This window comes from Epinephelus moara, chromosome 11 (assembly GCF_006386435.1).
Source record: "Epinephelus moara isolate mb chromosome 11, YSFRI_EMoa_1.0, whole genome shotgun sequence".
Lineage (NCBI taxonomy): Eukaryota > Metazoa > Chordata > Actinopteri > Perciformes > Serranidae > Epinephelus > Epinephelus moara.
Genome location: NC_065516.1, coordinates 28,891,294 through 28,907,907, shown reverse-complemented (window position 1 = coordinate 28,907,907; position 16,614 = coordinate 28,891,294). Strand labels below are relative to the sequence as shown.

Here is a 16,614-nt window from a genome sequence, read left to right as displayed (position 1 = left end):
GCCTGCGAGTACACTCGCAGGACTTCCGCGGCACTAACGCGCTCGGTGTGTCCTTAGCGTTAATTATAACAGCCAACTTATTGAAAAATGTCGGGTTTAAATCGGGCTCGGGCCCATAATTACAGTTAATTGGACGGGCCGGGCTGGTCCCGGACATAACATGCACGGGCTTGGGCCGGGTTGGGCTGAATTTTTTGGGCCCGATCTAAGCTCTAATTTACACTGCACAGTACGGGAAAATGCAGTGTACTACTGGCACACTCAAAATGGTCCAAATGAGTGTGAAATGATGGACACTTCTCACCCTCAATGGTCACCATCTTTGAGATGTAGTGGAATCTATTGACATATCCTCGGCCACCATGGCCTTTGATAAGGAGCCTGAGCTGGCTACAGTAAACACCACCTCGTTATACAGATGTAAGGTATACATGTTTTTTGCACTAAGTACCAATACTGTTTTTGAATAGAAGCAGTCAGTAATGTTTGTTGGGTCTGTAATGATTTGGTAACGTGAACAATGTTAACATTAGCTTGGTACCTAACATCGCTCGTTATCTAGCTTGCTCAGCAATGGTAGCACATTTTAATCAGCATTGATGTTGTGATGTAAGTTAAGTTTATGTGTTGGTGGAGATAGAGGTCAAATGTTGGCAATAATGCTCCACCATCCGTTTGCAATTTGCCATTTAAAAAGTAAATGATGAAGAAGAGGCGGTTCAAAAAAAGCCATTGTCACTTCCCGTAAGTGCAAAACAGTAGTGCTCGATTTGAGACAACACTGCCCTGTGAAAATTAGTGCACCACACAAGAAGTACGTAGGGTACATAGTATACTAAATTGAAGTGTGCTAACAGAACTATGCGATTTCAGACACACTGTTGGTTAGATAAAAAGACACTATTGCTTGTGTGTTGCATGCTCTGGCAAGTTCAATACACCCCAATAGCTTCGCTTTCCTCCCCTGCCCTTTCTACACCCCAATGGGATCTAATTTGAGTCTCACAAGACAGGACAGACTCCAGTTGATCCCGGCTATGCTTCACGCTCAGTCTGTCTACCTCCACATCAAACAGGGTCTCTGTTCCTTTTCACTGAGCAAAGCAACCAAGTTCCTAAACTTACAGAATGTTGTGGACAAAGACAGCGGCTGGTTATCCTTCTCTCTCCCCCATCAGCTCCATTGGCCTTTAACAAGTTATGAGCTGTACCCAGCATGGGGCTGACCCAGGCACATGCAAGCATGCCCTACGGTTGGCTGTGGCAGAAAAACAAGGCCAATTATGCTCAGTATAGCCCGTACTACACAGAGATTTACAACTAAATGTTATGAAGACAAGAAACTAAGATTGAATAAGATTGAAAACTCTCAAGTAAAATCTCACTCAGACTTGTGAGTATGGAGGCTGGGATATGTGACTCATGCTGTTTGTAGGGTTGCAGCACCATAACTTGAAATCGTAAACTGTGGTATGAAAATAGACGGTTATCATACCATGTGCATTTGCTTATCTATGGTATTTAAAAGAAATGCAACCAGACAGAGAATCTCACCTGTGCTTGCGCATCTCCTTTCCTCCTCAACTGCCCGTCAGACTTTCTACACATACTTTCATTAAAAACAATGATTTCAAGTTTCAATTCCAATACAGCATTTGTTCAAAATAAAGTGTAATACCGTATAACGTGATACCATAAAACCGTGATATATAAAATTACTGCCTGTGCTTTAAGAAGTGGCCAATGGGTTTTCCATGCGACAAAAACAGCATGCTAAAACCCATGACTTGCCTTAATGCTGAAACTGAAATAAGCACCTGTCACCTGCAGCATCTAACAAGTTCCCTACGGCTGACTCTTCTTTACAAATTCTCCCTTGCAAAGCTGACTCGCCAAACACATAATTACAGTAAATAGATCCCTCACAACATAGGTATGGTCTTAAATAACAAAACACATATACTTAAAGAGATCAGGGTGGGTTTTTGCTTGGTGATATAGAGATTCAAATAATTATAATGTCTGAAAGGGAGTACAGGGAAGTGAATACTTATCAAATCCTACACCTTTTTTATATATTTTATGAATAAACTTAATATTAACCACGAATATTCCCACTTTCCGCCCCAGTGTTCACCACACACACCTCGATCAAATCAAATAAAATTCTAACAGTCAAGACAAAACAAGAATTAATGCTGCCTTCTCTAATTCTAGATGAGTTTAATCCAGTGCAGGGGTAGAGGCCACAGAGTCAAGGGCTACTTAAGCTTATTCAGGGGATAAATTTGCCATCTTAGTTTCAAAGCCTTAATCCAAGAAGGACGAGGAGAGGTCTTTTGATCACGCAACCAAATGGGTGCTTATTAAATCTGCCATACTGAATACTGAGGAATACTGCCATCTTTAATATCCAAATTACTTCACAGCTGACTGCAAGTCTCAACTGTGTATATAGGAGTTTCTAAAGTCCAGCCCCTCATCAGAGCCCACAGTCCTTGGCTTCTCATGTGTAGTGTGGGAATCCTGAGGCTTTATCTCAGTGTGTGGCAGACATCGACAGCCTCCTGGAACAAAGCTGCCCCAGCAAAAACAGTGCCCATAACCATAAATCTTACCAGAGGGAAGGAAGGAGAGAGACACAGAGAGGGAGCTCCCTTGGGTTACAACTTGAAAACAACTTACAAACCTTCAAGTGCAGTTAGGCTATTAAACTTGACAAGTCAACATGGTTTTGCCACCTGTGTACAACGTGATACAACTGCACACACTGTGTATTTCCAAAAGACAGATTTTAAGCTGATGGTGCTCTGAACAGGATATGATTTCATGTTTTCTTTCTTCAGGCAGAGGGGATAAATTGACCTGCCATATGTCACAATAGTCTGCACTTTAATCCCAGGCAGTACCAATCCAAAGATCTAACCCGAGCACTGCATCACTAATGCTGAGCGGTAGCTGTGCTTCTAAACAAAGATCACCCAAAACAATTAAGGTAATGTAATAAATCCTGTTAGGCAGCTTAATTAGTAAGATATACATTAAATTAGTAAGAAAATTTAATTTAGGGACCAGACTCTCAAACCATGGATGTAACTTGATCTTCAAGAGACAACTTTTTAGTAAGGAAGGCTAGTTGTCCTGTGCCTGAGATAATTTACAATGGCTTTAAATATGGCCACAGTAAAAGAACCATAAAAGGAACTTTTTGGAGGCAAGAAGAAGCTTGCAATGCTTTAACAGTGGATCCCAGACCCAGTGGGATAGACTGTCTAAACAGAGCACAGTTACAGCCATTAAGAGGGTTTGGAATGGTTAGTGAAAAGACCAAGTAGGGCTAATTTTAGGCTGGTATTTCGCAAGGAGTGATTTAGAATACAAATCGCTAAAATAGCATTTAGGCTTTCTCTGAGGACCCAGACCAGCATCACTTTCCCACAAAGCTTTAGCATCTTTGTAGAGTACTCAACAGGCTTCCAAAAAGACAAAAAGCACTTATTCTTCCACATATTTACATCACATTTCAAAACAAATTGCAACTCAGTAAAGTTAAGTTTAACATCAGTACAACCATCGTACCATTTTCTTTACTGCCAATGATTTAAAGAAAAAAAGGCAACTCTAAAAACATGTTTGGCTCCTTGCCACAAATTTGTACCTCAACAAGTGGTCAGGTGTATTACAGTGAAGAACATTACACAACACCTGTGTGGACCCTTTTTAGTAGGGACCTGTTAATCATTAAAACCAAACACCATGCATTCAGTGTGAGGAGAGAGCGCCTGAAAGCCACACTGATTAACTGAGGACACTTATGACTCAGTGCTTCCTCGAAGGAAAACACACAGCTGACATAAGGCGGTATGACTCGTACGCCTGCACAAGTCATCCATTAACACTGGCAAATTAAAACTATGACCAATGATGATGGAGCTGTGACAAAACATTGTTTTTATCCATGCTTAAACAGCCTTCCTTCCTAGAAAGAATGTCGGCTGGGTTGCGCAAGATTTAGAGGAGTTTTATTGGCAGGAGGGCCTAATGGCACTGAGGAGAGTGCATAAGCTGCAACCAGGTTTGGGTAGTTGAGCATTTACTGATAACTGGCTTGGAATCATATTATATCAACACGTCACGTCATGGTATCAGCTGATATTGGCTTTAAAATTAAATATCAGAATGGGCCAACTTCTGTCAATATGACAAACTGATGTATATATTTTTTTTAGAAAAAGAAAGACGACTGGTCGCTCTCTATAATCAAACGTAGATTAAAACCTTGTGTTGGTGCTCACAGAGAACAGGAAACAGCAGGATACAAAAGAAGGTAATCAAGGCACTCCAACGGCATAGAAAACAAGGAAGGAAGTATTAAAAAGCCTTTACTGTAGTGGCTGAATCGTTAAAAGAGCCAACATGTTTCCACCACTGCAGGTCTTCGTCAGGGCTTTAAAACAAGTTTTTACATCCATTTTACAAATTTCTTAAACCACCACAAAGTAAAGCAACAGGCTTAGAAAACATAAGTCTGTGAAATAGTATTTTCCTTCGGGCTTTTTAAAGTTTAAAGGAAATTTTCTTTAAAAATGCAAATAAATCAGACAATCAAATAACAATACTACACAATGCAAACACAAATAGGCTACATGGTTCTAAACCATTACATAAGTAGGCTTACATAAATAAAAATGCATATAAAAACCAAGACAAACTGGGGTACAAGCATACAGATAAAGACGTATATTCAGTAAGAGGATTCAGGGAATAATGTTAATGCATAATTTACCATAATCTAAGGATATATCCGTATCAGTTGTCGACCAAATGAGTTGTTATATACCTGCACATCGGATATCAGCATAAAATCCAATATCATGCATCCCTGAATTATATGAATAATGGATGACTGAATACATGTCACACTGTCAGCATGTGTTTCAAGCAACAAGTGGGTGTTTGCTCTGTAGGTACGCAGGGTACCTGAGACAGGGGAAGTTAGTAGGAGAGGTGACAGGGAGATGAAACAACTGTGGCTGTAAGATATCACAGGAAAGCTGTTATTTACAGTGCTGGCGATGCATCTGTGTAAAAGCAATCAACACAAGAGAAACCATAGACTGTCCAGCGAAAGGATGGGAGTCGAGAGCCGGCTCCGTTTGACAACTGGTTCCAAATTGTCTGATCCATCGGATCCATACGCCTCCGAGCTTATCAATTCCTTTTTTCCACGCTGGCATGTTTACACACTGCAAAACAATGACGGCAAACTCGTGTTTATGCTGCTACAAACATGCACCAAGAACCAGTTTTGGTGGACACAAAAAAGCGGTCCAAATTGTGGCTTCATTTGACAGAGAAAGATAACAACAGTGCAGCTTGTAATGTCTGTAAAATTATCACTTCAACTAAGGGTGGAAACACCAGCAATAAGCTAAGAAATCTTTTATGCAACATGGGCTTAAAGTCCAGGAATGCCATGTATTTGACACTCATGCATGAGTGCCACTGCTTCCCAACCAAGCAGCACGTCCATTACAGAGGGTAACATGCCTATGTTATAATAACATCAGCACAGCACAGGCAGGCTTGGTATATTTTTTCTTTGACTAAGAATGCTGTATAAATAATCTGTCATTTCATCTACATTGTATTCAGACTCAGAGATAATAAAATGACACTGAAGATCTGTGCAAACCTACTTTTTTTCTACACATAAAATCAGTGAGGACTCAATAAGCAAATCGATAAAGAATCAGACCAATGAACAATCAGTAATGACACTGGTAAATCTTATCAGTTCCCTTCCTTAATCTTGCAGCTGCAAATTAACAAAGAGCAGAAGAAAGAAGAATCCCATACATCTACCTGTTTCAACATACAGTCAATCTTCTATAATTACAATACTGACAGATCCACATACTGATTCCAATCTTTATAAACATGAAGTGTTTCCTGTCACACCCTGCCCTGCTCAGCTTCACTGAGCCAATTGCTTTTGCTGTTTTCATTCTTAACCAGCTGACGCACACAATTGGCCATCATTCTGCTTGGCAGCGTCCAAGCACAAAAACACTGATGACACACCTGTCCCAGTCAGACAGGCAGCCACAACAATACACCTTCACTCCTAAAATAGATGATGAGATGCACAACAATCTTCAGCCGAGCTCCAACAAATCACAGCGACTCCAAAACAGAGTCTATCGTGTGTTGAAGGAGGACACGCTGGGGCCGAATGTTTGTTACGCTAATCTTATGATGGAGAGCTTCAGAGGACCCATTCACCGTCAAACACAAAGGACCACCTCCACGGCTCATCTGGTCTTCAATGTCCTCTGTGACCCCGGTTAAGACCAAAATAATAATCCCCTCCAATTACTGACACGTCCTTCACAAGTGGCCACTGGACGAGGTCACAACTTTAAGGAAGAATGTAACTGTGGAGATGCTGTGGAGAGCTCATCACTGACCTGACAACAAAGACGGCACATAAACAATTTCTTCTCAGGCACGATTTAAAAAACAAAATGCGGTCATGCGTCATTGGCTCTGACCACAACTGAGCAGCAGCAGCATAATAATGACCATTTAAGGTTGATGTGCATGCTAGGAAAATAAACTTTTTTTTACAAGTGAAACATTCGTAATGGAATTGGCTGAAGAAACCCCGCAGGGACCAGTCCCACAGGCAGCAGCTATTCTTGACTTGGGAAAGTATCATTTCTGTAAAAGCTGCCAGTTAGCAGCAGCATGCTAGTCTGCAGATGCCTCTCGGGACAATGGGTGTCAGACTCACATCGTTGACTGTGAATGCAGGCACTGTTGCGAGGGGTACACGGCTTTAAGCTGAATATTGCTCTTGACTATTGGCCTGCGTGGTGAAAAAAAAAAAGGAGGGTTCATTTAGGTTTCAGTCAGTGGCGTGGGTAATGAGAGGTTTGAACTATTGTGAAGCGCTGCAGAGACAATATGGCCATAAATTAGAGGGGGATTGAAATCACATCCAATCACAGCACAAGTCAGTGACTCCCAACACTCTGTCAGCAAGCTCTGCTGAAAGCCAGAGAGCGCTAAACCTCAACAGTGACACTCTGAAGAGGTTTAAAGATAAGCATCTTGATACGGCCAATAAAATAAACCCAAATATCTCAGTGTGAGGTCTGTTTGCATGAGGTCAAGTGTCCTCATATAAAATCACTGATTTGTCAAACACTCTCTTTAACTTACTTTTGTTGTGGAGTTTGAAATTACTTTGAGACACAATGGTCTCTGTGCTAGTTTCCTCGGCAGCAGACAGGTCTGTTCTTACATCGTAATCAGCCTATTTTCCCCAAATCGGCCCTTTCCTGTATTTAGCCAAATTAAGCCGTCTAATGGGAAAACTTTGCTTTACAATCATGTGTTGGCATCTCAGTGACTACATTTGCATAATTGAGCTTGTGCTAACTCAACCTGTAAATTGTGAGCAGTTACATTAGTAGCAGAGTGAGCTGACAGTTACTGAATGATGTTTGTCATGAGTAGGGTTGGGTATAATTCACATTTTTGCCAGAGCTCCGTGGCTGGCTTCCAGGCTCCGGGGCACTTTAGCGGCACTACTGCCTCCTCTTTAAATCTGGTGTTGTCTGTCAGGTACCAACATTTGGCACCGATGCATTTAACATGTGTCAGACCTCAGTGGTACCAACGTAATTCAGTCCATACCCTTTAAAGTGCTGAGTCCGGTACCCAACCCTAGCCATGAGTTTATTTTCAAGCCCATTTAAGGTATGATATTCGAAAGTTCTGCTTACAGTCTATTTGAAAAAGGGCACGGATTATAAACCGGTTTCTTAATGACAAGCAGCAACCTGGCCAAAATGTCTAGTATGAAAGCTATGCAACCTTGGTACACAGCAAGAACCTGTGTGTGCATGCTGTGTATTACCCGCCTTTAATCTGCTATTAAACACACCAAAATTACAACTGTAGCTCAGGCTGTTAACGCTCGACTAGGTCAGAATCAGAAAATGTGCAGCCATGATGAAAGCTCATGGTATATTCCTTATTTGAATTAAGCCTTCCTCTGTTCCACACAGCTGCAGACGTCGATCTCTTGCACATGATGATTTACTGCTTTGATCCTTGGCACGGTGACAGGTCACTGAAAAGTCTCTCAAGCTTAACAAGGTGCCTGCTGCAAGTCCTGCTCTCCATAATGCTGACATGTCCAGCCGGGTCAAGCACCTTTACTGACCTCTCCAGACAAAAAACAAAGCCTGGAATTCCTTTTTTACAGAGCTTGGGCGTCATGGCACAGTAGTAATGAGGGAGTAAAGGGTACTACCACCACCACACCACACCTTCACCTCATCTGATCTGATTTAGATCTTCCATACCAATTTGGGGATTAACAAATCTGGATCTGATCCAAGAGGCAACGCTGAACATACCAAGTCAGGAATGTAATAACCACCCACACAAATATACAGAGTCACAAGTCTCTAAACTTCCCTATGGTTTGGAAAACATCCATTTCATCACTGATAAAAGGAGCCTATTAAATACTAGATTAGAGGATGTTTTAATCAATCTAAAAAAGCCTGGGCGTCAAAAGTTCCTGCTGGATTGTTGCTGTTGTTTCATGTGGCTTCAGTGTCGCTTTAAACTTTGAAAGAGGGAACACTGATATTTTATTTGTTACGCTAAAATTTGTAAAGCAAACCTTATCATACCTTGCTAAAATGTCTTTTCAGGGTAATCAACTCGGACTGATCTAAGAATTTGTGGCAAGAAACCTTGTCGTAGTCAACCAGGATATTGAGAATTCTTGCTGTGTGGTAATTTATCAAAGCCGTTTTTAATAGTTTTTAGAGAGACTTTTAAATGTTTGGCTATTTAACTTCACAGATAGAAAGATGGAGGACAAGAACCAAACTAAAAGTGAGATAAGACTGGTTGACTGACCGTGCAGCCAAGGCTGCAGCAGGACAAAACAGGTAGATAGACCTGGGACTGTGTACACTGTGGTGACAGTGTGTACACAAAGAGCTGTGGTCCGTTATGAATCCGTCTGACTGTGCCTACACTGCTCCGCTTCTTTCATCTAAAGACTGCCACAAGTTGAGATATTTTTAGGATGTGCACATCTTATTTATGAGCCCAAAATAATAATTACAAAGCTTAACCACACTGATGTGTTCATGTCATCAGCATGTTTATATGTGGAAGCACTTACATGTGTAACTTACCGAAAAGCCCACACGCACCATGGCCAATTGTTGTGTCAACAAATTACTACCAGGTAAATCCAAAGACACACAAGTTAGGATTTGAATCTGTTAGTGTGAATATAAGTGATAGGGTTTATTATACCAGCTGTGAGACGTCTGTACCTCAAAAAACTATTTGTTTGTTAGAAGAGCGTGCTGTGTTTTTATCATTAGCAGGAAATTTAGCAAACACAGCAGAAAATTACAACAAAAAAACAGTGTGTCTTTCCAAACATACCTTTGGAGTTGAAAACTTCTTTGAGTTGTAGAAGCACATCAGCAAACTTGCGCACGTCGCTGACCAGCTGCATAATATAGATTGGGTCTGAGGTGGGGATATCTGGGCTGTCTGAGCTCACCGAGCCACTCTTGGAGACCCTGCCCGGCACCCCAGAGCCCACGCTGGTAGGGCTGGCTGAACCCAGGCTGGAGCTGGAGAATCTGGAGATGCCTAGGGAGAGTTTGGTGCCACCACTGCCGCCGCCGCCGCCGCTGCTGCTGCCGCCACTACCACCTCCTGATCCTCCGCCAGAGCTCTGGCGCAGCATGGCAGCCAGCATGTTTTATTAGTCCAGTGGCCCTTGGGCCTGGTGACTGTTATCCCGCAGTTAGGCTCAGTTCTCAGACCCGGCGCTGCACCAAAACAGGAATGAAGGATTCTGCCAAAGAAAGAGAAGACTCTTGATCATGTCAAAAACCATCTGGAATAACATGACATTACTGTTTGAAAGAGATGACATAGTACCAAATAGGTTGTAGCAGGACATACACCCTCACAGCATGGTGTTCTCACTATGAAATGGGTTGTCTCAGTTATTTGTTGACAATATTCAACATGTGATTCCCTTGAAATTAACAATAAAGAACCTGCATGGAGTTTAAATGGGTCAATCAGAAGAAAATGAGGCGCATGGCTGGACCGTTCCTCATGCTGTCAACCTGCAATATTTCACAAACAGTGTTGTGCTCTGGACAATGTGTGAGGTAATTCAATTAAGCAGTCCTTGTAGTACTAAAGAAGCCTCAGTCGTCTTTACTGTAATACAATAATGACACCAGTTACCACCTAAAACATAATCTGACAGACCAAACCAGTCTTTAACTATGATGTTATTGAAACATAGTTATCCTCATCAGTTACACCATGCCTGTATTTGGCTGTGAGTAACATGCAGTGCCTCAGACAGGACATGACACTTATATATAAAATATATTCAACCAGTAAACACATTTGAAGCTTTTATACTTGACACATCAATCTATAGCCTCTCTTGCAGTGATTGATGCTACAACTGATGTAAACATGTCCTGCATTTTAATTTGGTTATATTTAGAAATACAGACCAAACATTAATTTGTAAAAAAGGGTGTATAAAGCTAGACAGGAGGGAAAAACAGTAGATAAATGAGTTAAATACAGGTGGTCATGTATTTCCCATCCACTCTGTGTCTAAGCGCATCTCCCAGTGCACAGGTTCACTACAGAACGCGACTCCCCTGGTTTAAAATCACAAATTAAGATGATTCCTTGTTTATTGCCAAATAAAACAAAATGAACTTTATTCCTGTTAAGGCTGTCGGATCATTAGGGTCTGCTTGTTAATTCGGCTTTCATAAAATCTACCAAACAACACCCTTTGTCATAGAAAATTAACTTTTTCATCACCCTGGCTGCTACGGCAGATCGCGATAACCGTTCGCGTTTAACGTTAGTTCGGACTCGAGGAACAACCTTAATGTAGTGTTTTGTGAGAGTAATACGTGCTGCGTGTGTTGAAGTTATGTCGAAGTGGTGTGTTGCGAGTTAACAAAAGTTTGAAAGTAATTTCTCCTCAAGAATAAGTAGGCTCTTCGCCAGCGAAAGGCAGCATTGAAGTAGCTAGCTCCTTACAAGTTAGCTTGAATTCCACTAATAAAAGTACGCAGCTGATTTGCAACGTCTCTGTGAGGTCAAATTAGTTATTAGCAGCGATGTGTTTCTGTAGCGAGCAACCCAAAATAAATGTTACAACTTCTCAGACAAAATTACACACCTGCCGTCGGATCCTGAAACATTTCAGCCCAAAAAATCCTGAGGCGTAAAAGCGACCGGTGATCAGTCTTGAGAAAGACAAAATAATCCACAGCCACTGTCCTGATGTCTCACAGCCGCGTCCCCCTCACTACTCACTGTCCTGCCCGGCTCCACTGAGTTCAATCACCTCCTCTCTCTCCGTGATGTAGGCTGTAACTTGTGATTAGTGTGTGTGTGCGTGTGTGCGCGTGTGTGTGTTGGGGATTTCATGTGGAGTCCTCCCTTAACAACAGGTGTCTGGAGTTTTAAAGTGTCAAGCAATCCATGATAAAACATCCAACTTCCGGTTATGCCTTTCAAAATAAATTCACTGGCTTGGATTTTACAACTTGCTACATGTCAGTGTTGGTGTGACTTTTAAAGTCTTTCTACTAAAACTTAAACACAGAATATCAGCAAAATATGAATTTGTAAAAAAAAAATAAGAATACAATATGTATCTTTATATCCTGGGATGGCAGTAGCTTGGTCCATAGAGACTTGGGTTGGGAACTGGAGGGTCCCCAGCTCAAGTCCCTGTATGGACCAAGTGTGGAGCATGGATTGGTAGCTGAAGAGGTGCCAGTTTGCCTCCTGGGCACTGCTGAGGTGCCTTTGAGCAAGGCTCTGAACCCCCAATTGCTAGGGGTGCCCGTCCATGGGCAGCCTCCTTGCTCTGACACCTCTCCTTTAATGTATGTATAAGTCCTGTTTGTTCATGTGTGTATATTTCGGACCTGACAATGAATTTACCTTCAGGGATAAATGAAATATTTCTTCTTCTTCTTCTTCTTCTTCTTCTGCTTCTCCCTCTTCTTCCTTTCATACAATGCGTTATATCTCGAAATTTAACTGATAAAACCATTATACAACTAATGTCAAACAAAGTGCCCTGCGATTTTAAATGTGTAAAGTTGTTAAAAATGATGTCCATACAAAGGCGTGAGTTTTGTTTCAACATTGGGGATAACACAATTTTAAGCATCAAACACTTAATTTCCTGATTTCCATTAATTTTTATGCACCAATTTGTGCCTTTTCTGCATCATTTTATGGTGTAAGTATCTTAAATTCTGTCAAAATAAAAATCTGCTGTCATGTTTTTATTAAATGCACATTGAGGGGCACATGTCCCCTGAGTCCCCCCGAAGTCTACACCTAAGGGCCCATATATGTAAACAGATTTTCCCAATTCAGTGTTGACAACTTTTAGTCTGAAGGCAAAATCTCTTCACTTCTGGTATTATTCTGATGGACTTGAATTCATTCCACCAACTTGAAATCTGTGAAACATATTGAATACCTCATCATGAATCACACCTGATAAGAGCCTATTAAGATGCATTAAGTAGCCTGATCAGTATTTACTTGACCTCACAGACTCAGAGATATATTGGTCCATTTCTGCAGAGGCAGCAGACACTTAATTGCGTTTGTCTTGGTTGTAAATCCCTGCAGTTTATATAGAGGCCTGCTTGAATTGCAAGGTTGTGTTGCAGCCTCAGTTTGCACCGCTCTGCCGCCTCCAATATGCTTCTGTGGAGCAGATAACTTTTTGACATATTCACATAAGGAAGACACACAGCTCTCCCTCCTGTTAAATAGTCAAAAAGTGATCTGTCTTACAGCAACAGAACTCACTTAATCACCTATAGGCTTTATATGTGAATATGCCTAAACTGTGTATGGTTTAAAAAAAGGGATTTCTAGTACTGGAGGGTCCAGATAACACAGTGTACATGATTGACATCTACTGGTGAAATTAAAGTAGTGCAGCCAAATAAGGCAAGACGCTCAGACATGCAATTAACAAGGCATAGCTGTGCTTGGTGTACATGGCTATGATATGTGGATATATATTGTTTAACTAGTGTCAGTCTAAATGGTATTATTTCTCCTGTCTTTTCTACTTTTTTGACTTGATATACTCACTTGAAGGTCAGGTGCGTAAGATTTAGGAGGATTTAATGGCATCTAGGTGAGGATTGCAGATTTCACCCAGCTGAGACTTCTGGTCAGGATTCATTGGTCAGTGTCAATTGTTCAGGAGTTTTTTTACCGGGAGCAGAATAATCCACAGAGGACCTATCTCTCCTAAACACATGGACCAGGTGATTAAAACCGCAAAAAAACCACTGAATAAAGCAGTTTCACAGTTCAAATCAGTGTTTTTCTGATGCTATTTGGCAAGTGGGAGGCGGGCTGCTAGCACAGCACCTGCTTATGCCTGCTATTTTTTTTAATTTAGTTTTATTTTTTTTATTTTTTTGATGAGGGAACCAGGGCGATGCTAAGTCCCGTGTCTGCCTACAAAAAAACATCATCCTGCAGCACCCCCTGTCCTGAAAATGATGTGTCATGTGGGCTGGCCACATGACCTGACATATTTACTAATTTAAACTAGAAGAGAGCATGCGCAATTTCTGATAGGAGTAAAAAAGATTTGGGGAGGGCCAATTCACCTTTTGAGGGGCCCAGTCATCTCTATGTGCGGGCCTGCTTTCAGGTAGGCTTGCTAGCTCTGCCTATGGAGTAGGGCACTAGCACTTGGCTATCTGTGTCCGTCATGAGTGTACAGTGCCCCCCAGTGGTTTAAATGAGGAACTGCAAAAGATTGAATTCATCAAGTTAGCATCAATGCAGACATGACATTTAACAATTCTGGTGAATATGTTTACAATACAGAAGCAGCCTTATCAGAAACAAACTAACAGGTGATTATAAAATAATAATTTTCATTGTTCCCCTGTCAGTGTTCACAATTAGATTCTACAGCAACACATTATTCGGTGGGAATATTATAGATATTAATACTGCTTATGCCATTATTACTTATGCATCTTCTTGTTAATTTTATTCTGTTTTAATTATAGTGTTGATCAGAAATACTTTATTGATCCCTGGAGGGAAAGTGTGACACGTTGCAGCTCGTAGTAGTGGTAGTATTGTTGTTGTTGTTGTTGTTGTTGTTGTCGTCGTACTCCCACTACATGCTACAAATTCTGTGTATTAATAAATTATTGACTCTACGATTTGCACGTCGTTATCAAACAATACATAAAGTGGCAGACAGCATTTCGTGTTACCTTTTCCGGTGATCATTTCAAAATAAAACTTTCAAAGTATGTAGACAGTAATATAATCACACACCCAAAACAGAGGGCATTAAAACCTTATCATTATATACTCGTGAGTATATATAGTAGATGCACTGCCAACGTGGCCACTAGAAAATGCTCTTTGTCACTTGAATCCACGGGACCTTCATTTTAGGAGCTTTTATTTTGAAGCTAACAATCTCATCCAGGTGCTTCCTGATGCGCGAGACTGTTTGCGATTGAATGGCTTTGCCGTGGCATGTCTGATAGTGTTGTTAAGCTACATTAAGTGTAGTTTTCTCTGATTGTGTACTTCTAAGTGAAAGTGAAGTGGCTATTGTGATGCTAATGTTAGCTTAGACTCGTGCTGCAGTCATGTCTTCCGACGGCAGCGCTGCTGGAGGCATCCAGGGGCTTCTTCTCAAACTTCATGAGTCACTTTCGGACGAAGACACCCGAGGTGCAGCCCTGAAATGTCACGATATTGTCGGTGACCTGGGACAGGAGTGCATGCTAACACCAACCGAGAATGAACTTGGTAAGACTGGGAAGTCCAGCAGATAGTCATCTCCATGTCTTATAGGAACGCGTTGAATCCGCGCCAAACTCCATTAACAATCTGGCAGTTTAATGGTAAACATGCTTCTGTTGTTGATGAGAGGTAAACACCTTGTAGGAAATGGTGTTACAGGGATTTTTGGAAGGTACTCATTAAATCGGCATGCATTCTTATGTCATATTTAATTTAGAAGTTTAAGTTTGCCTGTTGCACATCCCTACTGCAGGGTCTTCCGCCAAAACTCACTGTGGTGGGCGGTAACGTGAAGTCAGAACACAATATAAAAACCATGTGATCTTTTGGCAATAACCAAAGCTTGCAAGGCTACTACCATAATTCCAGTGGAGGTCTTCCCTGTTAAAGTAGTCATTAACATATAATTAAAAGGCTGCAATTGGTTTGCAGCAGAGGGTTCAGAAGTCTGCAGGGTGTTGTTCAGATCACAGATTACCTCCATGGCACCTTTTTCCTTAGGGGACTCCCTCTTTAGTTCATACCATATGCAACACATAGCATATGCTCATATTATCACATGTACGACCTATGACCCTGGTCATCATCTTCCTGGGCTCCACTCTCAGCATCCAGGCAGCAGGGTGGTGGAAACAACTACAGAGTTCCTCCCTGTTCATGTAAGCTTAAAACCTGACTCTTCCAAATCCCTGTGTTGCCCTGCAGCCCTGCACAGAAGTTGAAATATTGTGGGTATCATGATGTGAATTTTTCATATCATAAAAAAATTATACCGTGAACAAGATGAGATGGCACATCCCTACTGCACAGGACTTAGATCATGCTCTTTCCAGTATTTAGGTCATAATTGTCGGTCCATATAACTGATCAGTTAATTATGTAAAGTTATAGCACATGAGTAAGTTGGTGTTATGTCTTAGGAGGCTGTAGCAAAGGGTAGCGCTCTCAGTGTGCAGAATTACGTGATGACATTTGCAATGCACATCCTGTAAGTGGCATGCAAGAACATGTGTTAACATTTCCCTCTGTTTCCATCTTTGCATCTTCATCTTGAAGCTTTACAGACATCCTTATTGTTCTCAAAAGACTATGGACTGCTCATCTTCCTCAGGAAGTCCCTGGGATCAGATGAGGTTGGTATCAAGGAACATCTAACGAACACTGATGTTCTTTATGAAGTTCTCATGTTAACAGAAAGGTCTGTTTTGCAGTTTCGGGACACCCGAGTTGAGATCTTGGGTTTTTTGGAGAAGTTCTTGGACAGGGTCTCACCAAGAGTCAAAGGCTGGGAGACGACTTACGCTGTTGACATAAGAGTAAGCTCCCCATTTATAACCAGATTAAATGTTGGTCTTTGTTTTTTTAAAGTGCCAAATGTAAAAGTTTTATTCCTCAGCTATGGCTTCATCAGCTTTTTACATGTGTGCATGTGCATGATGACACAGACTTTAAAGAGGGAAGGTAGTATTTGCTGTGACAGCAGTACAAAGGAAAGATCATGACAAGTTATGATGCGTCCATAGATTTAAAGTAACGTAATTCAATGTCTGCTGATACTGACAAAAGTAGCCTCTAAGTCTACCAATTCGTATCAGACATTAATCAGTACAAACACAAAATAAACTTTGTATGTATACATGTATTTTCACAAATGTATGACGTGTCTATTTTTTCTTTGTG

The 16,614-nt window shown here is 41.2% G+C and overlaps 2 protein-coding genes across 3 annotated transcripts in view; one reads left to right on the top strand and one right to left on the bottom strand.

The window, feature by feature from the left end:
• The window catches only part of LOC126397589 (rho GTPase-activating protein 29-like), a 42,679-nt gene extending 31,172 nt beyond the window's left edge, over window positions 1-11,507 (bottom strand). Inside the window, exons 1-2 of the mRNA XM_050056477.1 lie at window positions 11,285-11,507; window positions 9,490-9,910 (exon numbers count right to left, since the gene is read on the bottom strand). Coding sequence (XP_049912434.1) covers window positions 9,490-9,811 — 322 coding nt within the window. The 5' untranslated portion in view covers window positions 9,812-9,910; window positions 11,285-11,507. The remainder of the gene's footprint in view (window positions 1-9,489; window positions 9,911-11,284) is intronic.
• A 3,126-nt stretch (window positions 11,508-14,633) lies between these two features.
• The window catches only part of prkdc (protein kinase, DNA-activated, catalytic subunit), a 39,167-nt gene continuing 37,186 nt past the window's right edge, over window positions 14,634-16,614 (top strand). The window contains exons 1-3 of one of the 2 annotated variants that reach the window (XM_050056846.1): window positions 14,634-14,940; window positions 15,991-16,067; window positions 16,146-16,250. In XM_050056846.1, the coding sequence (XP_049912803.1) occupies window positions 14,778-14,940; window positions 15,991-16,067; window positions 16,146-16,250 (345 nt within the window). In that variant the 5' untranslated portion in view covers window positions 14,634-14,777. Of the gene's footprint in view, window positions 14,941-15,990; window positions 16,251-16,614 lie in introns of both variants that reach the window. The other variant, XM_050056845.1, reaches the window with a different exon arrangement.